The sequence below is a fragment of the Leptodactylus fuscus genome, chromosome 9 (genome assembly GCF_031893055.1).
Source record: "Leptodactylus fuscus isolate aLepFus1 chromosome 9, aLepFus1.hap2, whole genome shotgun sequence".
Classification (NCBI taxonomy): Eukaryota; Metazoa; Chordata; class Amphibia; order Anura; family Leptodactylidae; genus Leptodactylus; species Leptodactylus fuscus.
In genome coordinates, this window is record NC_134273.1 from 65,031,249 (window position 1) to 65,058,634 (window position 27,386).

The 27,386-nt window shown below is 41.5% G+C and overlaps 1 protein-coding gene across 2 annotated transcripts in view; it reads left to right on the forward strand.

The window, feature by feature from the left end:
• PBX1 (PBX homeobox 1) overlaps positions 1–27,386 on the forward strand; it is a 109,693-nt gene that overhangs the window by 60,894 nt on the left and 21,413 nt on the right. Inside the window, exons 3-6 of one of the 2 annotated variants that reach the window (XM_075287383.1) lie at positions 19,938–20,182; positions 22,469–22,659; positions 23,862–23,997; positions 24,887–25,046. In XM_075287383.1, coding sequence (XP_075143484.1) covers positions 19,938–20,182; positions 22,469–22,659; positions 23,862–23,997; positions 24,887–25,046 — 732 coding nt within the window. The remainder of the gene's footprint in view (positions 1–19,937; positions 20,183–22,468; positions 22,660–23,861; positions 23,998–24,886; positions 25,047–27,386) is intronic. The other variant, XM_075287384.1, reaches the window with a different exon arrangement.

Genomic DNA, 27,386 nt, shown 5'->3' on the forward strand with positions numbered 1-27,386 from the left:
TTGGAGGCAGCGTAGAATCTCGGGGCTGGCTGGATACGCTCGCTCTTATAGCTCTGTAGTGGCATTTTAAACTTTATTGAACAAGACTTTTAGAATTGAAGGAAGTATATAAAACCGTAAATTTATTAGATTCTGTTTTTCCCCCCCCTCTCGCTCGCGCTCTCTCAAGCTCTTCTCTGGAAAGTGGTTGGTTTATCAGCGCTCAGATCCCAGAGCCGCCTGTTACTGAAGTGCTGACATTTTGGGTTCTTGAGTTAATGTGAAAGGAGGTGACAGACATTCCATTAGAGTCAAAGCTGTTTAAAGGGATCATGTAGCATTTACAACTAAACTATGGCGGAGATTCGGATTGAGCGAGGCGTGAATAAGACGTATTATTAACTGTTTATTTACATGGCCATTGTATAGGGATGATGGGGTTTCAGCGAAAACCGCTTGGCAGTGCTCCATCTTTTGTACATAGGTCACCAGCCATTGGAATAACGTTTTCATACATTTATCTATACATTTGACAAATCCAAAAATTATTTTTCTATACAACTTTACCAATTTCCCACCCGTCAACTTATTCATACAAAATTCTTACCAGGTCATTGCCTTTAATGGAAGGCCGGTCATATAAGCAAATGACATCTCCGAAAATAACAATCTGAAATAAAGTGATCCAATGAGAGCCAAAAAACGTTATGGGATCAGCATGTCGATTTGGAGGAGGGGTTCAACAACCTGCCAATGGCTGTTATATGTCAATTATGCGGATTAAAATAATGAAATCCGACTGATAATTGCTATAAAGTTACAAAATAATTAAAAACACCGCAGGTGTGCTGTCCAAGAAAGTAACCAAGCTGACTTGCAGAATGGCAGGAGTTCTAGTGGCGCTGCCTAATATCTGCGTGGTGTCGCCCAGCCCCCTCAGTACTTCATTTCATTCTATAGATTAGGCGTTTGGAAAGGAACATCTGCATCAGTTACAAGTAGTATTGGTGTAATAGTACAATGATATAATAATATAATAATTTATTATTATTATTTCATGTGTTAGATGGATGTGCACTTGCATGACCTGTTCTAGGTCCCCGTGACCTCTCGTAATAATTATCAATAAAATATTAAAAAAGGAAAAACGGAGATTTGGGTTGTTAGATTGTATATCATATGGCCGCTCAGTCATAAGAATAAGAACAGTCTGAACATGGATATCGGGGATATAATGTGAATAAAACGTGAGTATTAGTAGTGAAACACTGTATCTAGCTTTGGGAAAGTGGTTCATGTACCACGGAGAGGGGATTCAGAGAATATAATGGGAGCTGTGCCATCAGTACAAATGTAAATAAGTAAACTGATATAATGGCAGTAGGCAAACTGACTATACATTTTAAACTGGCTTCACATTACAGTTATTTAATGTTTATTGTTCTTATCCGTCACGGAATGAGAGCAGAGGACATTAAATATCAGATATAGACAGAGCCCACTCCATTGGCTGTCCATCTGTATTTTATTTTATTATTCTTGATACCCTAATGTAAAATAAGGCCCAGGGGGGGACGTAATCAAACATAATAAAAAAAAAAAAAATTCTTAGGCTGAGGCTCCATGTTGCGGAAACACAGCATTTTTTTGTTGCAGATTTTGTAGCGTTTTTTTGAGCCAGAGTCAGGAAAACATTGAACACAAGGGAAAGGTCTAAGAGCTCCCTATATATTTTCCATTCCTTTTCTGGCCATTCCTGGCTTTGGCTCAAAGAACCGCAGCAAAATCTGCAACAAAAAACGCTGAGTGTCCACAACGCGTGGCCTCGCCCTTTCTCTTCTCTCCTGGGCTTTGGTATGACTGCCTGATGTCTTCTACCTTAGCCAGTGCTCATATACTATGTGTCAAGAGGAACCAATGGGGGCAGCATTAAGTCAGGAGTGTCGAAGCGTTGTTGTGTTTTTTTGTTTTTTATTCTATTCTGAGCAGTTTCCAAGAATTGGACTCATTGATAATCCCTTTAAGTGTTTTATCTGCTAAGGATATATTGACCATTTTCACTGATAGACCGAGCACCATCTTTTCTCTATTCTGGTCATGATCTGGCACTGTATTGGTTATCAGGTTTATTATACTAGTTTGCAGCATTATTTTTTCTCTAGATATAATACATAAATGGTTTTTTAGTCTTGACTATCTGTACTACGCTAAAGGTATCTGTTGTCTTTCCTCCACATGCCTCTGTCTATTTTTTTCCCATTCCGACGCCTGCTGTCCCCTGATGGAGCGTTGTGTGCCACCTGGACGTATAAAGGCATGTGGCACACGCGGAGAGACGGATGTTTGTCTAATGAAATATAGTGTCTTGTTAGAAATGATGCGGCTGTCCTACTTCCCTGCACATGGTACCTATTTCATTCTCCATAAGGGTGATAGTGATTTTTTTTTCCCCTTGTTCGGGTGGTGGGCGCTGGCTCATTGGGCTGAGCGTAAACAACGCGTTTTAATGGCAGCCCTCGTTGGTAGTGGAAGAGTTAATGATGGTTATTGTCTTCAACTTATTAATATTCCCGTCTTTCTGTGTGTCCTGGGCTGACGCTCTGTCTCCTGGTCGGGTGAAAATCATTTCCTTGCCCAATTCCCTCCTGAGATTTATTTGTCTGACCCACACAGGAGCCAGAGCAAGGGAACAAAACAGAGAGAGAGAGGAAGGCGAAGCTGGAAACATGAACGGAATAGCAAAGAGGCTGATGGCACTGTAGAGCGACTTGTACCGTGGACTTTTCCTTCTCTCCCCGTGTAAAGCGAAGAGCGGGAGAGAGATTGTCTAGGGCAGAGGAAAAGTCAGTATGTGTTGAATGTTTCATGAGGTGGATATTCTCATTGCAGCTCCTCTGACAGTGAGATCAGAATACAGATTGTAAAATGGGTTTGCCTGTGACGTCCTCACCCATCTATATACTCCTTTCTTTGTCTCGATTCCCCCCATTTGTTTATGTGCTTCTGTAATCCAAGCCCAGGATGGGCCCTCCCTGCTCTCCTCCTGCTCTAGTGTCTTTCCACGGCACATAAATTATCCGTCTTCCCTATGTTTTATGATATAAACATTAGTCCACAGCAAACACTTGTGGGCTGTAGGTTGCCCAGTGGGAGTTTTAAAATGGCTACATCGTTTTTCAGTGAAGGAGAATTGGCTGCTCCATGTGGTCCCCTGCTTCTCTCTGGCATCCTCCATCATTATTCTCTCCTCTGTCCATAGTTCCGCTCAATATCTCCAGCCCCTGAGCTAATTTCCCATCCATAAACCTGCTGAATTACTCCCGGGAAGCTGTGTGAGTGGAGGCCTCTCTGCTGCATCTCAAGGCTTGGATTCCCATTCACCCAGCGGACACAATTACTGCAAACACTTACAGTGGCAGGGCACTGATTCCTAACCATTCCAGAGCGTGACCACTTACTCATTTATCACAGGAAATGGGGGGAGAGAAGGAAGAAAGACGACAAAAAAAAAAATCTGGATTACCAATAGATTGGTAGAAAACCTAAAAACAGGTTTAACGTAAAGGTAAAAGGTTATAACGTGATTAGGAGGTGACATTTTGTATCCAAGTAATGTAGGAGACCGGTAAACTAGTTGGTCCATCCTTGACTACAGCAAAAATTTGCAAAATAGGTTGGTATTCATGACTCTTTCCTATTCCATTTATTTATTACGTTTAGGGTTTCCATTTCTACGGTGTACAATGCAGCAACAAAAATCAGCATGGAAACTGTCAACAAGTTCCTGTTGACTGACCTGTTTGCTTTGTGTTGCCTTTTAGCGCTTTAAGTGCAAGTTCTGCTGGAGATGCTTTTTACAAATGGCCCAATAACTCATTAATTACGTCATCACTTGTACAAATTGTTACAACCTGTAGAGAATTAGAAAAAAATATATCGGTTTTGCCATTTACAAACTTTCAGAAGTCTTCATTCCCTCACTGTTGGCTTGTGTGACTGGCCACTGTCTCTGGACCTCTGTAGTGTTCGGTCTATGTAGTGTAATATCACCACATCTTCCAAGGTTGGACTGACTTATTTAATGATAATTGGAGGACAAAATCACTTGACATAATTTGGCTTGGATTAAGCATCACCGAGGTTAAGGGACTATATGGAGGCACAAACTTGTGGCAGGAGACCAGTGAAAAATTTCTAAAGGTGCAACCGGTTATGATTTTATTTTATTTTTTATTTATCTATTAGACCAGTAGATTAAAGGGAACTTGTCACCTTGATATAATGCCCCAAACACCATCAGCACCATAGTGCTTCTAATGTGCTGTTCCCTGGTGTCCTTTATAGTGCCCAATCATTGCCGCCATCTGCTGAAAAATAACTTCTTCTTTATGCAGATGAGGTCTTTCAGGTCAAGGGGGTGGAGCACTAACAAAAGAAGTCAAGCTCTTCACGCTTCAACCAGGCCCCACCGCCATGATTGACATCCCTCAACCCTTCTAACATCAGCACATTTCAGGACTAGGGCTGTGGGACATAGGGCGTCGTGTTCTGCTCCTGTATACAGAGGAGACATGCACCTCTGTCCAGGCTCACAAGTCCCAGTGAGAATGGCGTGAAAAGCAAAAAATAAAAAAAATTATCATTAGAATTGGTTTTCATATAGCAAAATAAATTTTAATTTCTTGCTTCTATCACTGGGGAATACAGCACCATGGGTATAGACCTGGCCACTGGTAGAAAAGGAGATGTATTTTTGAAGGGGTGGTCCACCATGTAGCTACATCCCACAATCCCACTCTACTTTCCAAGCTCTGTGACATCCATAGTTTCTCAAAATGGCAGCTGTTCCCTCTACTGGGCAGGCGATTGACACGGGGTTATAGCAGGTCTGTATCTGCGTCTCTGCGTTCTGTCACTGCCATATAGACACAGCGACCATCTTGAGACGCTATGGATGCTCCGACTGGTTTACATCAGTACCTATGATCACTGGCAGTGAGATGGTTGGTCTTCTCCATAGCTCCATAGGTAAGGCCTAAAACAATATAGCGATGATGTTGACGACCACTTCAATTTACGTTGCACAAATATAATACTTCACAATAACTGACACCTCATGGTGTTAGGAAGGTATATACCAGGATGATAAACTCGCTCAAGGCTTTATTTACAGTATTTGTAAGAATTATACATTGCTTTTTTTTATGGCTATGCGGTTATATATGTTTTTTAAAGAGAAAATGCACCCATAGGCTATTGCTAATGTCTCCTAGACCTCTCTCTGTTATGTAGATGTCTTCTGGCTAAAGGTAGGCATACTCATGTGGTTGTAATAATTTGGTGACCGTAGGTTATATTGTTTAGATGCAGCCCGTGTGGCCTTGGCTGCTTTACCATAGACAAATGCAGAATGCTTTTTCCGATGCCAATGCGTTGTGCTCATTTTGGAATGGGATTGTAGCCTCCACATTGTGGTCCCTGCGCTGATACCGGCTGGATTATTGTGTCACCGGGCCCCTGATAAGAGCTGTTTATAACCTTGGCTCAGACCATGGCCTAATCAGACAGCAGCACATTTCCAGTGAGCGGCTGATAAGAAGTCACTCTTATCGCTAGCACAGAGGCAGCATCAGAACAGCATTATTATGTGGAGATGCCCCTGTCCCTCCATCCCATCCCACCCCTTCTCCAGCTCCAGGGAGATCTTCCAAACATCATCAATCTGCTGGGACAGATGGGCTGTGAAGAGGATAGACCCATTCACAGCCAGAAATTCACAGCAGAAATGTATCTCCTGCATAAAACGTGCATAACATTGACCCCGGACCAGAATGGGTCACATGAGAATAGATTGCACAATACTGCATTAACCTGCAGCTGATTCACCGGCCATGGTTATTTATATGATCTGCTCTAAATATGACACATCACCGCTTATTATGCCACAGTACCAACGCTCTACATTCTTGCTGAAATGTACTTTGTAATATTATAATGTCCGGCGACTGATACAGAGACTGATAATAAAAGGGTTATTTATAAAGATGCAAGAAGGCTCTTACAGACAGATATCCCATCCTTATGAAAGAAGAAATACAGTTACCGGGGAATTTTGTGAATGAGGATTCATAGGCTTCTGTTTACTAGCGTGCGGCTGCCAAGGTAAAGCATAAAACCGATATGCCACAAAACCGTGCTGTAGTGCTAAATGGATCTGTATACCCATTCTCATATCTCGCGTCAATGTTTTTGGCCATATTGCAAAAACATATTCCTAGACCCATCTTGCATGGGATTATAAAATGGCGATATACAGTATATAGTAGACCAATCCATTAAAGCCTGAATACTATGTACATAGTGACATGTCAAGTGTTGGACCTTATGCACACTGTGCATCTGTAATGAAGTATGCAGTTTTACTTATTTTAAGAGTAAAGGCAGGGGTGTATAGATTTGCTGTGGTGTCAACTATGCCAATTTTTTCGACTTTTTTAGTCCTTACTTTTCCTTGCTTGGTTCCAGCTTGGACTCTTATAAGGCTCGTGCATAATAAATCATAATGCCAAATTTACTGCAATAATGTTAAATGTAATTTTTTTAAAAAATGATTGCAAGTCATTTTATTTAGACATATTGAAATGGTAATTTTTTTTTAATTTTCCCGTCTTTGTTGATGGAGCTTTTTCCCCACTCCATCCAGAACGGACTCCGACTCCTGTTACTCCAGGACTCCATTATGGCTACATGAGGTGTACTTCAGCCTGTATGCCAAATTTTGTGGGTTAAGAGCTACTGAAGCAAACTTTTTTGGGGGGTTTTGGGCCTAATTCATCTACTTGTGTCATAAGACACAAAAAGTAGTCATCCTGATTGTTATTTTACAAAAAGGATATCCATTATTAAAAAAAACTATAATAAAAAAATTGAAAAATCCAAGAAATGGAAAAATAAAAAGTACTGAGTTGTTGTTACCCCCACAATCCATAGTGCCTCAACTTTCCTCCTGGTCTTGGTTTACAAGTGTTTAGCATGTGGCCTCTACAGCCAATCTACTGGCATCCTGGCTTCCATTATGGATTGGTGACCATTACAGCTGCTGACTGGCAACAGTCATATGGCCATTTGTAAACATTGGTTGGGAGGACGGTGAAAGTGGCAGAGCTTGATCTGGTGGTGGGCGGGGGAAGAAGAGGTAAGTATTTTGGGGGTTTTTTGTTCCTCTCACAGATGTTTTTTTTTGTAAAAGATGGATAACCCTGGGCTCGTTCACATGGGCACGGAATCCACGTCATAATCCGCCCCCTCACAATAGAGGTCTAGGTAGACCGCTAGCGTTCTTTTTTCGGCTACCGGAAAAAAAAAAAGTGAGCTGCCCTTTGTTCAGGCGGATTCTGCGGCAGAATCAGTTGCGGCATCCTCCTTGCGGCAGCACCTTACGGGTTAAGCCTATTCATTTGGGCCTAATCCGGAGTGGAAAGCCGTGACAGAATGCCGTGCACTGCACCGGCATCGCGTTGCAGCTACCGCAACTGAATATGCACACGCGGATTTGCGTGTGAACTTTAAGCCTTGATCCGTCATGCATGTTGTGATTTGCGGTGGTGGGTTGACTATGGTCATTGTCCAGTATTCCATTTAGAATTTTTGTGAAATGTCACATTTCTTTTGATGATGACATGTTTGTCTGGTCTATCTATCTATCTATCTATCTATCTATCTATCTATCTATCTATCTATCTATCTATCTATCTATCTATCTATCACTATAAATTACATTAAGAAGCGGTCTTCTCAAGGAACATACCTAGTAGACTTAATAAATGGATGAAGGGATAGCTTTAAAATCCCAAAAGCTCGCAATATGTCATCATTTTTTAAGTTAGCCATTAATAAAGGTATCAACTACTGAGGACTTCTCTCAAACAATTTTTTTATTTTATAATAAATGGAGGAACTGGAAATCTCTCGCAGAAAATCAAGCCTGGATAAGTTTGGGGTTGGAGGGGGGCGTCTTTGGTCTTTTGGAGAGTTCTTACTCTATGTATAAACGGTATACATGAATTTTCGCTGACTACATGCTTCCTCAGTATGGTGACAGTCAGTGTCACTTTTCCTTCTCGTTGACTACTGACTGCTTTGTGTCTCGCTGCTGTGCAAGTTGGGTATGTTTTATGAGGAAACCTCAGTGACTTGGCATGTTCATGGCTACGTATATTTATTCGAGTCTGTGTATTCTTATAGAGATTTATATTGCTCTCCTAATTATTGCCTTAGTTGCCAACTAATTATTTTCACTTGAAATGAGCAATTAAAATTAGTAAGTAATTACATTTTGCGTGTAGTTAGCATGTATGTAAATCCCACTCTGGAGACACTTAAAGACAACTGCCGTTAATGTGTCATTATCAGACGTAATGCTGTTATGTAGTCTCGGCTGTAATCTGCACAGTCACAGTTTTGGACCTAAACTTGGCCACTTTCTTATGAATTTGTACCAGAATGAAAGAATATAAAAATATAAGGATTCAAGAGGCCGTCACGTTTTGGACGCAGTGCATGCTGACCACTTGTAGCTTTTATTTTCAGTAGGGTATTGTCTGTATATCTATATTCTAGAGTGTAAACCATCCCACATGACCAGTCCCAATATCCCAAATTGTAGCAAATCTTTTGCGATATCTTAAAAATTTAGATTGGAAAAGCATTTTTATTGCGGGATTTAACTTAAGGGGTACCTGAGTTTTTTTTTTGAAAAGTTGAAATATCTGCAGGGTCTTGTTGGGTAGTGTGTTCTCTGGCCTATAAGCCTTCGTACATTTTACCTTATAGTTGCAGCACATCCTGCATTTCTCTCTGAGGCAGGGGGTTTGCATAATACAGACCCCCCCCCCCCCCCATTTCAAATCCATTATTACTCTTGCTTAATTGGCATATACTTCAATAACTCAAGCAGCTAGGCAGAAGAAGATAGACTCTCCTTACACTCGCTGTAAGGTGCGGACTCCTCTCTGGGCAGTGTACGGGCACAGAGCAGCAAAGCTGTGTGTAAACCTGCAGAGACTATAAAGAGAGACTTGTCCTTAAACTTGAGCCTGTTTTTTTTAAAGACAGACCTTTCCTAGTAACAAAGAGTGAGTGGCAAACTAGGAAGGAGGGACACACCTTGTGGTGCAAATTTTAGAGCACTTTTTTAGGCAGAAAATGGAAACTTTTTTTAAAAAGTGCATTGCATTTAATCCAGAATCACACGCTTTATCAATGAGGCCAAGTTGTCCGAAAAGTTATTACCATTTAAGAAACCTGTTGGAGTCCCTCTTGGCTTACCTGCCACTGCCCACTGTATTGGTAAAAAGATTCTAAGATGTCCAAGCCCATTGACCAAAATTACCTTGTTCTGGAAAGCAGTGTCCTTGAAGGAACGTTCATATAGAGGTTGTTTGTACTTCTTTCGGTGTCCATGAACATGTATGGCCCTGTGAATGACTGGGAGTTCCAGTATGGGCTGAAATGTGGACGGCTAAATCTGCCAATCTGTAAATGTTTGCTCAACCATCAACATCCTTTTAGCTAAATGTTAATGGCTATCCTAAAGGGGTTGTCCAGGAGAACCATTTTTTTGCCAAGAGGTTGGGTGAGATGGAAAATTATAACAACCTATACTCTTCCCCAGTGCTCACAGATGACACATTCGAGTTTCATCCCATTCCTTTACTTAGGCTTCTGATTGGCCTCAGTGGTCACTTTTGAGGTGGACTTCCACCCAAACAAGACACCGGAGCAGCAGGACCAAACTGAGATGGGAGACTTCAGAGTACTGGGAACAGGTGAGCGTTTTTTTGGGTCACCTTTCCCGACTTCCTTGCAAAAAATAAATAGTTATCCTAGAGAACCCCTTTAAGGCTTGCCATTGTTGTGGCCACTATGTGAAAAAAAAATAATATATATATATTTTGATCTCCGATACCTTAAAGGGAGGGGGGATATGTTCAAGAAGGTATTTTCCCCATTACGAATGGTTTACAAAATGGGACCCATACTTCAGTTTGAGTATTATGGCCAGGGGGTAATGCAATCTCTGTATAGACAAACTTCCAAAGAGACAGGAAAGGGTACTGGGGATGATCGGAGCGCTCCCTACTTTAAACAAGTCTTAGGCCCTGTTTCCTATGCAGAAAAGGAGGGAGTGGCGCCTTCTAGTAGTGTCACCATTGGGCACTAGAATAATGGTTTTATTGCGATAGTAATACACCCTTTGTCAGTACTAGTTTGCACACCAGTCATTCTTCGAGGCCGTTAATAAACCAATAAATGCCATAAACTGTTCATGTGTTGCACCATATTTGTGTAAAGTGAAGAAGACTCTCATAACCATCGTCAGTCCTAACCAGTTTTCTTGCTCTGCTGATCCAGAAGAAGGATCTAGAATTTAGGTGGAGCTAGACAGGGATCATAAATCATTGGACCGGTCACACATATAAAGGTTTACAACGTTATAAAATGTGTCTATGCACTTTATTGGGCTGATGTAAAGTATATATTAGCATTGTGTTAATTCATACATGGAAACAGTCACAGAATAATAATGTGATTCACCTGCAGATCTTTTCAGGGTAACGCTGTATTTGGTCCTTTAGTAAATGTCCTCGGTATGTTTGTGCCAGAGTTTGTGTAAAGTGCACGGGTTCTCACGTTGCTGCACCATTATAGCCATAGCCACCCACCCCATTATGGCCTCTCCAACCAGAACAATAACATTGGCATCACTTTCTTCTGCGCTCTTCTAAATCACTGGGTCGTGATAAATGCAGAAGCTGTGCCAAGAGCCAAGCCTTCTACAGTAGTGGAAAAATTTCCATCAAGGAATTGTTGCATGTTTTTGTTCCGGTCGGGTTTTTTTTTTTTTTTTTTCCCTACTTTTGTAAATTTGAACGTTATTTATGTGTAAGCAGAACAAAGGCCGATTGTAAGGAGCTCATGGTCTACATCCACGGCTTAATGGTTTCCAATAAGGGTGTGTGAAGTCCATGTTGTCCCCAAGAGCTTACATGGTAACCCACCACTCATTTTCTCCTAGTCATCTTTGAAATGTCTGTATATGATTTGTGTAATGAGTATCCGCAGCCGCGTATCGAGTGAGAGCTGCATCCTCTTTGGGCTCTGACCTTTTCACAGCTAGTTATAATCAGACGTGGTTGTGTCAGTAACGCCTCCTCACGGGATGTCTCCTACTTTAATTGTGCTACTACCCCGAGGCTGGGATTATAGGGACGATTCATTCCACACCTCACATCCCAGGAGTCTCTACACGCTCGCAGTATCCTCAAAAGGATACACACCATGAAAGCCGCAGTGACACTTCCAACTTCGGCACTCCAATAGATTGCTAGCTTCTCTGCCTTTGGCTTGGATGACTTTAATAGGCTGTGACATAGTCTTGCTGAATAAAATGGGTCACCGCACAAGGTCACAGCAATTCTAGGGTCTCACATGACATCTGTCATTCCGGGCTATGGTGGTCTCTGAAGGCGGACGTGGCAAATGCAGATATTAACATATTTATGGGTTGTGGGCACATACTGGAGATAGCACTCTCCTGACCCGGGTCAATTCACAAGGACAATTAAGATATAGGATGGTTTAGACTGGAGCTGAAGGTTTTTATGTTTACCGAGTCGCTCCATAATACCCGTCCAGAATCGGGATGACTGGCCACAAGATGGCAAGTTGTTTAAGTTAGCCATACTCCTTACTGGAGATTGCTGTGTAAAGGAATAAGCGTAATAGGAGCATATTGTGTTATTGAGGCCTGTACTGGGTATTCTCTGCCAGGGAGATAATCTGATTATTGCTCTCACTATTTAATGCCGGTCTGGGAGGCAGCTGGTGATGTTTTAATGAAGCTGGAATTGTATAGTCGGCAGCGCAGGATAATCAGAAGCTGCAGAGTCAGAATCAAATTAATAATTCATGTCATTAAAGTGTGTAATTAATTCGAACAGTCCAGATGAGGGAAAACCTTTTCAGCTTTAGAAATGTATCCCGAGGGTTCGGAGAGATGTGCCAGGCGGACACGCAGTCTGTGCAGGGGTGGGGGTGTCTGGTGCTAAAAACACTAGCCCCACTCCTTTTGTTCTGGATGTTACTTCATAGATGGTACATTCCTTCAGTTTACAGGAACGGCTCCTGCGTTCACCTCTGCGAGCACTGTCCAGTGTCCTCTGGTGTGTCCTCTGTGTAGTAATGTGAAGCTTGTCGCCCGCCGCACGCTATTTCCTAATAAGCTCTACCACAATGGGGACCTGGAGGCACTCGGATTCTGCTGCGTTTTTCATTCAGAAATATCACAGGAAGGAAAGTTGGCATTGACGTGATTGGGATGTGTAGATCATAAAATAGATGGATCATATAGTTTTTTTTTGTTATTCATAATCCTTATCATATCAGAGCTCCATAGGGACCGGTCAAATATCGATTCATATAGTCCCAGGTTATAAGCCATGGCTGCTTTCTCTCGAGAACAGTGCCACACATGTTGATGGGTTGGATCTGTTATTGCCTCTCATCTCCTCTGTTGCGTATTGGATTGAGCTGCAATACCACACATGACCTGTGAATATCAGTGGCGTAGTTTTTGTAAGCAGTTATGTTTTCCCTTTTTACAGCCATCTACACTTATTTACATTGCGTATTTCAAGACATATGAACTAGTAAAGATTTCTGATCTGGTTTTGGTAGACCCAAAATATGTTTTCAGGCTTCGGAACCTACAGGTCAGGTATAGGTGGAACTTATAACCCTGAAACAGATGGCTACGTGTAATGCCTGATTTGGCTAGAGCCATGCATGGATTTTCTGCAGATGATCCACAGTAGAAATCGGCCGGGTTCCATTACAGGTTTAACCCATTGGATGGGTTGAAAAAAAGCTGCAAAATCTAAAACAATAATTTACAATAATGAACATCCTTTCTGCTACAGATCTTTATCTGCAGTGTGTGGATGAGATCTATTGAAATCCCATGCACTTCATTAGATCTGTAATTCAGGAGGGTTAACTAGTAGCGATTCCACCGGCAGCTAAGGGTGCATTCACACGATGTAACGTGCAGCGTGATCTGGCACGTATACGGCGTGTCAGAGTTTGCGCGCCGTAAAGGCTCTCATTCATTTCAATGGGAGTTAGGATCGTATACGGCGCGTTATTTTGTGACCATGATGTTGTGGCCGCAAAATCACGGCCGCAAAATAACGCGGCGTATACGATCCTAACTCCCATTGAAATGAATGGGAGCTTTTACGGCGCGCAAACTCTGACACACCATATACGTGCCAGATCATGCTGCACGTTACATCGTGTGAATGCACCATGCTGCAAATTCGCAACACGTGGCCCTCAGGGTGTATGTAGACTGTGCCTTTAAATCTATATTGGGTAGGAAAAAAAAAACGCCTCACTGTGGTCCAGTTTGGGTGGATTTTGGTTGTATAGGGGACATGTTAAATAAATGTTTCACAGTAAAAAGCTCAACGAAAAGATGTCGCCATTTAAATTGGTTTTATCTGCGCCATCTGAATACAATGAGTATAATGATACCATAGTGGAAAAGTTTTAGGCTTTGATCTTGCACCAAGGCCCAGCAGTGTGCAGCATGTGACGGCGGGGCTATTGTGTTGATATTTGGTGCATTTGCTACCCCCGGCAGCAGTAGGCATTATCACACTTTGCTGTAGTGTAGTAAAGTGGTCTCCGAGGAAACTGCAGCCTTGTTGACCAAACCGACCAATCACAGTTCAGGTTTTCATCACTTAAACCTCACTGGAAAATGAGACAAGAGCTATGATTGGCTACTGCAGGACTACTTTAGTCCCTGTTCCATGTTCATACGTGAGGTCCTTTGTGTATGGCAAATTCTGATTTTTGAGAAACCATGTGGATGATAAATCCGTCTTGTGCTTGTATAAATATTTTTGCCCACCTGTCAGATGATCTATGTACCTTCCGTAGTGTCAGCTCCTCCTGCTCCTTCCTGTGCTCCAGGCTACAAGGCTCCTTACTTCTCCTGATTCATATCTTCCTAGGCCGGCATTCCAGCAGCTCGCAACTGAGATCCCCTCCTCACCTAGCCTGTAGCATCCATGCCATTCGGAAGCCCTCATCTGCTCCAGATGTGGCTTAATTTACTGCGACTCTACTAATTACTGTAATTAAGGATTAATTACTGTTAATTACTTTCACATAAACTCAACGCCAGTCAAAAGTGCATAGCCTTGTGAAGCTGCCACACACACATACATACGAACACATGATGCTGCATATTACCCATAGCAGTAGAAAGGGTTCCGGCAGCTGGGACATGGTGTCACTTTACTGTCACCTCCACTTGTCTTGTGCAGTGACTGGTAACAAGAAGGCCTCCCCCAGTGTCTCCACTCAAATGCCAGGAAACTACCTTTGCTAACAAGGTGATTGGCATTAAAGAGCCCACACTGAAAGAGAAGACCCTGTGCGACACATGGCATAGGGGACTATAACCCATCACTAGATATGGAATGGAAAATATATAGATGCAGTTTTTCTTTGCTTATTTTGTATTGCACTGCACCTAACATTAGCACTACTTAACAATTTAGGGGGTGGGGGTACAACTTTTCAGGTCCTTATGCCATAGCCTTATGGTAGGAGATCACTGCGAACAACCGTCGGCATCAGAAAACATTTACTTTTTCAGATTTATGCATTTGTACATTTATACAGACAAGCAACAACAATCTCTAACTTCTCTCTATCCATGGACAGTGTTTGGATACCTGATGCAATAATTGTACGTTTGGGTGGTATCTGGTCATTTTATTAAAGTATTAGTGATTTCTATGGCTTCTGCTGAGAATCTCATGTGTGTGGCGATTGGCAGACCATCACATCGGTTGGGTTTCAACCCAATCTGTACATATTCTTTCAATCATAGGTGTCTTGCACATCATAGTGTCATGCCCATTCTATGCTGTAGGCATTCACTGTTGGCTATATATAATCAGTTGTGCCATCTTAAATGGGTTTTCCGAGACTATGATGCTGCTGACTAACCTTTGATATAGGTTGTCAGATCAATGAGGGTCTAACACCCGGTACCCCTGCCAATCAGTTATGTGAAGAGGCAGCAGAGCTCAGGTGGGTGCCGTTTCCTCTTCACAGGCTGGTGATATTGTGTCCACATGGAGCGGCAATGACAAGGGCAACCACTATATCAGGGGTAGGCAACCTTCAGTACGCCAGCTGTTGTAAAGCTACAACTGCCCACATGCATACTTGTTCTGCAATTCTTGGAACTCCCATGGAAGTGAATGGAACATGGTGGGAGTTGTAGTTTCACAGCATCTGGAGTGCCGGAGGTTGCTGACCCCTACACTATACTGGTGAGTGGTGACGAAGCCATAATTCTCATCCAAACGCTGCCATCTCTTCAAACAGCTGATCAGTGGGGGTGCCAAGTGTTGGACCCCTGCCTATAAGATACTAATGACCTATACTAAGGATAGGTCATCCATATCCCAGTCCTGGAAAACCCACTTTAAGGCTTACTCCACATGGTGACCCTACAGACCTACAAGAAGTGAAAGGGCTTGGGTTAATCACGATATCCGGATCTTCTGGTTTTCAGAAGCCCTTGGCCTATAGAAATGTTAGGTATGGCCACCTTAAGAATGAAATAAGGATATGACAAGAAATCGTATCACTTTAACAATAGGCTTCTCTAAGGCGACCATGTGAATAATGCGACCGCGTGTTTATCCTTTGCTCTAGGTGTCTGAAATTTCGGGCCTGCTGGTAGAGAGTTTTGTTGGTGATGGAAAGTATAGGAATATATCGTAACCTTGGTGTCTTTGTCTGTCCGTTCACGATCCATTTCCATATCTGTGTCCAGTGATCAGATCTATGTATACACCGCTAGGAGTCTGTGGTCGTTGGCTAAGCACATCACAGTTTGTTTGTCTTCTTTTTGTCTTCCACCGCTCTTCTCGCTCCATCTTTCTTTCTGTTTTTCCGTCTTTCCCCTCCTCTTTTATCTCCCTGCTAATCCCCCATCTCCCTCCCTCTTCCTTCTCCTCTGGCTGGATATTTTCCCAGCAGACGCCAGTAATACAGTATGTAGAGCTGTGCCCCAGCTCTCAGCATGCAGCAGACCAAATTATTCTCATGTATTCATGAAAAGCTGCCACCGATCCGTCCCTAACACAGAAATGGCCTTTGTTAGTGTTTCTCAAGTGGATTGGCACAGAGAGCGACCCATGCAATTTGGCTTCAAAAGAAAGAAAAGATTTAACCGCGTCACCTCAAGGAAATTTTATTCCTAACACGCAAAAAATACAGATATAGCAATTTGCCTAAATTGCTGGGCTTTTTTATTGTACAATTATGATTTTTTTTTTTTTTTTTCCTCCCTTTTGACACCAACACGAAGAGTTTCCTGCAGGCGGTGGCCGTTCTGTTCTGGTATGTTATTGTCTTCAGATACACGAATGAAGGAATGGATAATGACAGGAACAGAGCGGTGATACCGTTTGGGGGTGCGGCAGATTTCCATCCATTAAAGGACCTGCTTTCTAAAAGAAATAAACAAGCAGACGTGACGTATGTACATCTGGCGTGCGCTGTCTACCCTATAGTTAAAGGGAGATTAATATTAGAAACATTTCACACATACCCAGGAGTGCCAGCCCGCACCGTATTACCTCTAGTCATGTGATCAGAGCTTCCTCATGTGACTAGTAACATGATTATGTGAATCCCTGTCTATGTACACAGTGTCCTGAACGGACTGTAAAGGGTTACGCGAATACCGCCAGACCTTGTGACACAGGCCTGGTTTAGTTAACAATGGCAAACTTCAGCTTGGATACAAGTTTATATCTATACCTGCTACTAAGGGTTTGTGATCGTGTCCGTCAACCATATAGCGATGCGTTTATATGGAAGAACAATGGTATGATTCTGCAGAATTTGGAATGGCTTTGTGATCTCTTTAAGCCTTCTTACACCGCTGGTCTGGAGTATTTAAGGTTAGCTAGTGGGTATACTTTACACAAAGGGATGTATCGCCGAGAAATGATAATTCGTCAAGGACGTGACCCACGGACGTGACCCAGGTACATTGGTGATTAGAGATGAGCGAGTAGTATTCGATCGAATACCTCACCGCCATTGGAATGCGTGTAAGCGGCCGAACACCAAGGGGTTAAGTGCGTCGGATATTCGATACATTTGACCCCTTGGTGTTCGGCCGCTTACACGCATTCCTATGGCGGCAAGGTATTCGATCGAACACTGATAGAGATGAGTGAGTAGTATTCGATCGAATACCTCGCCTCCATAGGAATGCGTGTAAACGGCCGAACACAAAGGGGTTAAGTGCATCAGATATTCGATACATTTAACCCCTTGGTGTTCAGCCGCTTACACGCATTCCTATGGCGGCGAAGTATTTGATCGAATACTACTCGCTCATCTCTAATCACCGATGTACCTGGGTCACGTCCGCGGATGAGAGTTCAGTCCTCACCAATGTTTGGAAGTGGTAGAAACCAATACACTTGATGCAGTTTTTAAGCGTGCTTCTATTTAGCTTTCATGGCTCTCCAACCTCGCACCAGTTTTTAATGTCCATTGTCAGTGTCGCTTATTTTTTATGGCCTTATCTCAGTTTTTAACATTCATTCTGCATCCATTTTTAACTCTATGAAAAAACGGGTGCACTTCATTTGTTTTGTTTTGGGTTTTTTGGGAACTAACTCACTTTATCAATATTTAACGTCCGTGAAACTGATATATTGTCCAAAAAAAGGGCCCTAAAAACTGACCCCATAGATTTGTATTGAGGCCAAAATAATGGGCAAAGTCCTAATATCAAATTAGGCTTTACACCGTCAGTAAAAAAAAAAAAGTAGATGGAAATTTCCATGAACCCATTGACTTCTGTTGTTCTAAAAAGGCGCGTTATAGATTTCAGACTCTTTTTTGTTTGTTTTTTTCACGTGTACATGGGGACTTACTGAGGCTCATTTTGTATGTTAGTTTTGGGTTTTTTGGCACTGTTGGTTTATAACAAAGTAGACAATGGCTTACTGGCTAGGTAGTAGGTCTGTGCTTTTGCATAGCAGCCCATGTAAAGAAGCAGAGCCGCAGTGTAAAGCATGTAGTCTTGAGATTACAGCATTAGTAAGTAGTGGAAGTAAACTGTCAACCGACAAACCTGATAGAATAGTGTCACTCTAAGCATTATAATACATCCCACATTGATGGTATATAATACTACGATATATAGTCATATCCGATAATGCTGCACAAATGTATTAAAGGGGCTCTATCACTAGAATAAAGGCTTATGTGCTAAAGATATGTGCTAAAGGCTATTCAGGTGCTGCTATTAGTTTGTAAAAAGACCCCCTGTTTTTTGTTTCTTAACATGTAAATCGATATGCAAATGAACTCAATCATGCACGGTCATAGCTTCGGGACGCCCACCGCTGCCTCCAAGCCCCCTCCTCCTGCTCCATCTTCGGCGGTTTATATTAAAATCATGCATGTGCGCAGTAGCGCTCCCTCCGGCACGCTACTACGCATTCTCCAGCGCCAGCTCGCAGTGTTCTCTACGGGAAAATGGCGCTGGAGCATGCGCCGGAGGGAGCATAACTTGTACACCTAGTGATAGAGTCCCTTTAAATCCATGAAGAGTTTATACTTCTAGATTGGGGCGATTCCGTTCCCCTCTCCGCATTAAAAATTCAGCAAGTCGCACTTTCCTCTCCGTTTTTTTTTTTTTTTTGTGCGGTAACCAAACAGACCCCATTACATCTATAGGGTCCACGGATTTCCTTAGGTAACCGCTTTTTTATGTGGATTAGTGAGGTTGCGGGTACTCAGATGTGAACTGGGCCTAACAGCTGACACTGTGATATAGTTGGATCCAAACTGATGTCGGTCCTGTCTGATCTTTATACTTTGTTTCATTACTTGGTTAAAAAAAAAAACCTATAACAATAAGCATCATAATCCATCCTACATTTATAATATTATATGATATAATAATAATATAATAGTAATAATAATAATAAAAAATAATTATTATATTATATATATATATATATATATATTTATAATATCCAACAATACTGCTCATAGTGATGCCATAGAAAGGATTTATTCATGAGCATATATATTAATATGGACAGTAATGATAATGAACAATTACAATAAAATCCATATGTTGGGCTCGTTGTATTTTGTTCAGTATAGTTTGTGTTGCTTTTATGATCTTTGTAAGAAAAATTCCTGTATAAATAAGTTTCTCCTGCTGTGTTTACAACTATGGTGGATAAGATTTTCGGTGTGTTCCGTCATCCAGTAGCAGAGGGGACCCCTAGTGGATACACGTGGCATAGACTTAACCATATGTTTTCGTATCTCGCCACACAAATACCATTATTAGCATCTATTCTTTTCATGGTAATTCTTTGCGCTTTGTTCAGTAGAGGTGTGTACTCCTAGTAATTGTGTGACTGCCTAGAAAATCTAATGCATGGAACAATGCCTATTTTCCTATGGAAAACATACTGTGTGTAATAAAAGGTGTATCAGAATTTTTTGCAGAATAGTTTTATATCATTTTTAACAAACAAACATTTATGTTTTATATTTTAGTTATTTAATCTATAAGAATACCTGCCGGAAACATGGTGTGATTTTTTTTTTTTCTGTATGTAAATGAGTTGTATTGAATGAGCAGAATACGTGTAACTATTTATTGTCTTTTGTTTCCAAGCAATTGAAAAATTTTACACTTAAGTGGATGAAATATTTTTGAAAATTGGCCCCACGAGAACAATAAATTTGATTTATTGATGCTACATCCATTAATTAAAAAAAAAAAAAATCCTTACTCGTGTGTTTGTTTCTTTCAGTACTCAGTATTCGGGGAGCACAAGAGGAGGAGCCCGCAGACCCTCAGTTGATGCGATTGGATAACATGTTACTGGCTGAGGGGGTAGCAGGTCCAGAAAAAGGAGGAGGTTCCGCAGCAGCTGCAGCAGCGGCCGCCGCGTCAGGTGGAGCTGGGTCCGACAACTCAGTGGAACATTCAGATTACAGAGCCAAATTATCCCAAATCCGACAAATCTACCACACAGAGCTAGAGAAATATGAACAGGTAAGGGGAATTAAAGAATAACCAGAAACGCTATCTGATAAAGTGGAGTTAAGGGTTTTGACATTCTCTGAGTTCATGGTGAAGCCCAACATTTTGGGTGTGCACTGTAGAGAACTGTAACCTGGATCAAGGAAATTTTCCAGTTATAGAAATTTAAATTTTAAGCTTTTTTATTTTTATTTTTCACATTATTAACGTATCACTTATTCTTTGGAGGGTACCAGATACCCAGAGGACAAAGCATGAGGGCATAGGAAAAGAGTGGTAGTCATGATACACTCTGATACAACCGTGGTCAGGCTGTATAATCAACCTCAGGCTAAGTGAAGATCACTCCACACAGAGAACTAAATGATCCTGAGTCTTTCTTTTTTCTTTTTGGTTGCTATGACTGCTAGTATCTTTTCTATCTGCTATGCTGAGCTTGTATGTGTTCTTTCTTGTAATTTATTACTGTATTATCCAGGCTGCTGTAACACACTGAATTTCCCCATGGTGGGACTATTAAAGGATTATCTTATTTTATCTTATCTTATCTATACAAGATCTGTGGGGCTGATGAAGATAGCCAAGTAATGTAATTGGTTATTTCCATTAGTCCCATAGATACTGAATGGAGCCATAGTGTGCATGTGTGACTGCTGCCCCATTCAATCAGGGGAATAGAGAGAACCCATTATTGTGATCAGTGGATTTTAGTGGTGGATGGGTAATATGTTACTTTAAAAAACTTCTGACGTGTCAGAGGTTTTGGTTGGTGGGGGTTACGGGTACAGAATCGCCCACTTAGTACTGAAATGAAAGCAGTGAAGGCCCCTGTCCCTGTTTTTCTTCCAAGTACAATGTATCCAGTTGAGTCCAGAGTAGAGTACTGCCTAGTCTGGATACAGCTGTATGGAACTCTTATTGGTTCACACCTGCGCTGGGCTTTGTTGTTCAGGTTCTCCAGCAGACGTGAACAACTGAAAGCCCAGAACTGGACTGATGAAACACCCGCACACCCCATATATTGAAACCAGCAGAAAGAAAAGTTCTCCGTGCAGGACTTTCGTAGGTTTCTGCTTTGGAGACTCTGGCACACATGTGAACCTAGCCTTACCTGTGAGAAATATTCGGCTTGTTTGGGCATTCACTCAGGAGATCTAAGGCTCTGTGCACACTACCCTTGAGGTTTCTGTTTGTAATGGAAGCCACAGCATTCTACCTGATTTGCCTTATGACATTATACAGACCTCACAGACTGATATCACTGTACATTGTGGTTTTGTATGCAGCGCTATTCTTTCTTTTGAGGTAGACTACAAATGGAGCCTCTGACAGCGGTGTGAACAGAACCTAAATTTAAGTTATTTAACCATCTACAGGCATCAAAAAAAAAAACAAAAAAAAAAACACAAGGGGGAATGTAACATAAGTGTATTCTGAAGTCTGTTCTGCTGGAGGCAATGTTGCAGTTATTTGCAACAAATGTATCAGAATGTCACATAATGTTGATAAATTTACTGTTTTTTTTTGTTTTTTCTTAATGTCTGTATATTTATTCAAATAGTAAACCACCCACTTACTGGTGTGAGAGACAATTCATAAATGCCCACATCTTACTCCATTTTGTAACAAATGGTTAATAAACATGTCCTATAGCAGATTAAACCCCATCATGGAGTAGGACAGCAGAAAAGAACTGCAACTATATTAATAAATGTGGACCAAAATTTATCACAAAACTTTTCCTAAATTAGTGTTACTTATAACCATGTGGTTATTGGGTCTCCTGTAGTTAAAAATAAAAAAATTTGTATTGGGGGTCTGTGTACATATCCAGATATAAGAGGATGATCGGTGCTTGTTTAAGGGGAGTCTGTCAACAGGGTAAGGCATATTAAACCAGCAACACAGGTCACACTCACCTGAATGTTACCTTTTTGCTCCCAAAAATTCATGCCCCCATTGCCAAGGTATTTGTTTATTTCAGAATATGCAAATGAGCAGTCTGGGGCACAGAAGGCAGTTCCATTGCTCCAAACCGCTATGCCTCATACTACTCTATTACGCATGGTGCGTGTAACTTACATGTTATGCCACATAATGGTCATGGGAAACAAGACTTGAGGTCATCTGAGATTTAGTCAAAACTTTTGCACATGGTAAAAAAACAAACAAAAAAACCTGCATTTTAATGTGTAGTATTTCAACTTAAGAGGACAGGTATGAAGTAACACGATGAATAAATCTATGTGAGATGGCAGAGAACAGACTCTAAATTTTAGCACTCTCTTTCACTTCTAGGCCTGTAATGAATTTACAACACATGTGATGAATCTGCTGCGGGAGCAGAGCCGGACCAGACCCATCTCCCCCAAAGAGATTGAACGCATGGTCGGAATTATCCACAGAAAGTTTAGTTCTATCCAGATGCAGCTCAAGCAAAGCACATGTGAAGCAGTCATGATCTTGCGGTCCCGCTTTTTAGATGCACGGTAAGGCCACGTTTTCCCTTGATCTGTTACATAAGTGGACGTAACTTGGCATAATCATTGTCTGAGCTTCTAAAGAAAGTTTCAATCTGCGTACTGGTCTCTATTTACTCCTTAGAAATCTCATGTGTCTCTTCATCTTCATCATGGATAATCCACTTTCTGTGTTTAGATCCATTGTCTCCAGCCTAGTTCTAGGATTTATGGTCCCATGATTTGGAGACTATTCACCCCACAACTACAATTCCAGTAGGCTGAGGTGTGAGGACCTTGGTGGCTCCTCCACTGGACCATAGCGACCAGTCTTGGGTGCTTGGAACTACTGTTCTACTAGAGACTTTTTATCTTTGCATTTTCTTGATGGTTAAAATGTTGAAGATAAGAAACCAGACTTGCTATAGATTAGAGGGGGTACCGATTCCCCCAAGGATTCTGGTTTTAATTTCAGTCCCAGATGAACTCAAACTTCTAAACCCTCCAATATCGAACTGAAATTGAAGTGATGCAAAAATTGTGCAGGTTTTAGTTTAGTAATATATACGGGTTATATTGGTTTAATATTGCACTTTGCTTAGATCTTCAAATATGTAAATTATTTACTTATGTAAATTACTGTGACTGATAACTTTTACATTAATGAGTCTCGATATTCCTGGACAATCCTAAAGTACGTCCTATAAATATAGAGATGTGACTCCTTCTCCGTGCCATAAGGAAATTTTTTCCAGCGATTAAAAGTTCTATAGTATTGTAGATTTAGGGCAGGTTCACATCTACGCCCGGTCTCCGCTTTAGCCAATCCGACGGGTTTCTGTCTTCTGCCCCGGGAAACTGGACAGGGGACAGAAACCTGGCAATCAGTTTTCAAACCCATTCACTTGAATGGGTTTGCAAAGTGACCGCCTGTGAGCGTCTTCTGCCTGTCCACAGCGAAACCGTTTTTTTTTTAACCAGACACAAAGTCTGCGGATTTCGTCGCGGACAGGCAGAAGACGCACATGGGCGGTCACTTTGCAAATCCATTCAAGTGAATGGGTTTGAAAACTGACCGCTGGGTTTCCGTCTCCTGTCAGTTTCTCAGGGCAGAAGATGAAACCCACCGGATTGGCTAAAGCGGAGACCGGGTGCAGATGTGAACCCGCTCTTATGCTACATTTTAATAGTGGAATTTTATATATTTCTTACTACTTTTTTTTATTTTCTAGACGGAAGAGAAGAAATTTCAACAAGCAAGCTACAGAAATTTTGAACGAGTATTTCTATTCACACCTCAGCAACCCATACCCCAGTGAAGAGGCCAAAGAGGAGCTAGCCAAGAAGTGTGGCATCACCGTATCACAGGTAGAGTATGTCAGACACATCAAAAGTGGTTAGTCCCTCTGACTCACAGCTTTATCATAGCTTGTACTATTTGGTACTGGACAATTTGTTACATGGTTTATGTCGTATACGATGCTTGATAATCCCACTGTTAAAAATCCAAGAAGACACAGCGTACGTATAAATGGGTCTTCCGGAACCACAATTCATCCTCCTTTAGGCTATATTCACATGACCTTGCAGATTTTCAGCCATGTTTTTTATGGCTGATTTGCACAAAGTGTGGAATTTATTTTTTCATATACCCATTCACATCAATGGTTAAATGCGATCTATGAAAATGGTCCTATGAAACTGAACCATGAAAAAAAAATTAATTTTTATTTTTTTTGGATCATGCACCCCACAAAGCTAAACTAAGTTGTGTGAATATAGCCTAAGTTAAAGCCAGGAGTTATGTCAACACCAGTTGACTGGTATCCATTAAAAATAATGGCCAGTCATTGACTTTAGTTTGGCCAGTACTGTTTCATTATACCTGCAGTGGAGCAAATCTGTAACCACTCCTTTGATAGTGGTAGGTAGAGGTGACACAATATTCCCAGAAAGTCTTGTTGCCCTGATAGGAAAATCCTCCATTGAATAAAATTTAAAGGAATCCGGCATTAAGAGAACGAGGTTGGGGAGTCCAATGTACTCCTTTGAACAGATCAATGTATGCTCTGGCTTGCTGCGGCTTTATTCATGTGCAAACGCGCATGCGCAAAGTTGCCCATATCCCTTAAACACCGGCACGTGGAAGGCTTAGTTACCACTGTTTTATTGAAGGATCCCATCTATACAGTATGTATGTTAAACTTTACAAACTTCTCTTAAACTTGTCTCCCTGTCTCTGTTGCACATACTGCAGGTATCAAACTGGTTTGGAAATAAGCGAATCCGCTACAAGAAGAACATAGGTAAATTTCAAGAGGAAGCCAATATATATGCTGCCAAAACAGCTGTGACTGCTACCAATGTGTCAGTTCACGGAAGTCAAGCCAATTCGCCCTCAACTCCCAGTTCTGCTGGTTAGTTTATGTTTTTTTGTTTTCTTTTCTTTTTTTCTTCTTTTTGTTTGTCGCTATTTTAGTTTTCTCCTTTACCTCCAGCGTTTCTTTACTATAGTCTTTGTTCACTTTATCCTCTCCCCCCCATCTTGTCTTGATGCCATTGTGGTTCTCGTCTTACCTTCTGTCTTGTTCGTGCCCTCTCTTTACTCTTCTATGTCGTCTCTGTGTTATTTTCCCCGTTTTGTTTTGCTTTCCCTCGCTTATTTTCTAGATTAGCTTCCCGCTGTCTGTGTTCAGATATTACCATATTCTCTGATGTCTTTTTTCACACCTATAATTACCTCAGTAATATTGGGATTTGAGTTATTAAAGCCTCTTGAAATAGCCCTCAGCAGCTGCCATTTTGTGTACAAAGTTCTTCTTACACGCTAAAGATCCTGATAACTTGCACCTTCCGATATTGTGGCCTGTATGAAATGGCTGGTCTACCGTCTCTAAAGGGTGGCAGCACGTATTACTTATATAAAAGGGTTGAAAGTCGAAGAGGTAATCGCACCGTGAATCACTATGCCGATACATCCTATTGTTGCAATTGTTCTGAAATCTTCCTTCTTTTATAGTGTTGTAGGACCATCGGGACCTTACCCAAATTTTGCGGCCTTATTCATGTTTGTTGATCTAATGTATTTGCTGGTTGAACGTCGTAATTCACTTTTTATTTGTTTTCTAATTGGGTTATGTGATTTCATTTTTTATTGTGTGTGTTTGCCTGGACACTTTAAAGGGTTTGCTACTGGTTTTACCATTGGATTTACGAAGGTCAAATCCGTAGCAGGTTACAATACAAGGCAAGAGGATGAGATTTTAGAATGATTTCATCACCTTCAATGTAGCAAAGGTTAAATCCAAGGTAAATCCGCAGCAGAAACTAAATTATGTTGTGGAAACGGCACAGAATTATTCTGCAGCCTTTGGATGTACCATTAACTAACATGTATTGGTTTTTGGCTACTTTATTTTAGCTTTGAATTGAAAGGCCCCGTTGACACGGGGCACAGGACCGCGTATTTTGGTCCTGATTTTGACGTGGGAAGCCTCGTCAGAATAGGACCAAAATGCGACTGTTGCGGCTTCCAACAGTCGCGGCTTCAAATGAATGGGCCTAGTCCGGAGGATGCTGACGCGAGGCGGAAGCCGTGGCTGAAGCAGCCATGGAATCCGCCTCAAGAAAAGGCAGCTCGCTTCTTTTTTCCGTGAGCTGGAACATAACGCTCACGGAAAAAAAGAAGCTAGCGGTCTACGTAGACCTCTATTGTGAGGGGACGGATTTTGAGGTGGATTCAGCGCCAAAATCCGCCCCCTCTTGAACGATCCCAAAGAGGATCTAGTAAGATCTCCTATCACAATCAAAACCATAAAAACATATTGAACAGGAATATTTTTTTGCTTCGCCATTGAGTGCAAATGAAGTGGGGCGTCCCAGAAAACGGGATATTTGGCTACACCACTGGTGGCCATACACATTAGGCTAAAGTTGATGAAGATGGCCGATTTCCACCATAAGAAATATTTATAGGGTGAGAATTAACAATGAACGGTAACTTTAGCCAACCTGTGACTCAACGTTATCGTCTGGAAAGGAGTTGGCAGAGTTTGAAATTTTTACTTAGTAGTCGAGCAAAGATTCTTTTTCTTGAAGAGGACCTTTCACCACCTCCAACAACTACAACGTATTGCATCCTTCAATAGCTGCTGCTTCACAGAGTCTGTCACAGTTGGAATTTTTTCTGTAGCCCCCAACCATTCCCAAGTAATCCATTTGTTAGTTTCGGTTCAGTTATATTCTGTCAGGTGGGCAGTCCTAGGCTGGAGCAGAAAGACAAGGACCACCCATGTGACAGTAGAGAGCTTACCTGTGCTGAGACTACAGGAGGGGGCCAGTATAAAGATTTTAACTGTGCCGGAATCCGGGAAGCAGCACCTAATGGTGGTTGCAAACCGGTGGAGGTGTTGAAAGATCCCCTGTCTGTTATGAACAATCTTTGCTTGAAAGAATATTCTTAGTGAGATTGTTCATCCCTCACCCGGTGTCTTGAACATGTATGGCCAATTTGTAAAACTTTTAACGGCCAATATGGACTTCAATGCCTGTAAAATGACCGATGACTAAATGCTGGTTTGGTCAACAGTTGTTCCAACTTGATCCTACTTCTGTCTAATGTGTATGGTCACCTAAAGCTTAAAGGTTTTTTTTTTTCTCCTGAACATAACTATATTTAAATTTGTAGACAATCAAATTTAAACATTTTTGAAAATCTAAATTATTACAAATTTTGTTGAGTTTTAAAGATTTTCTCT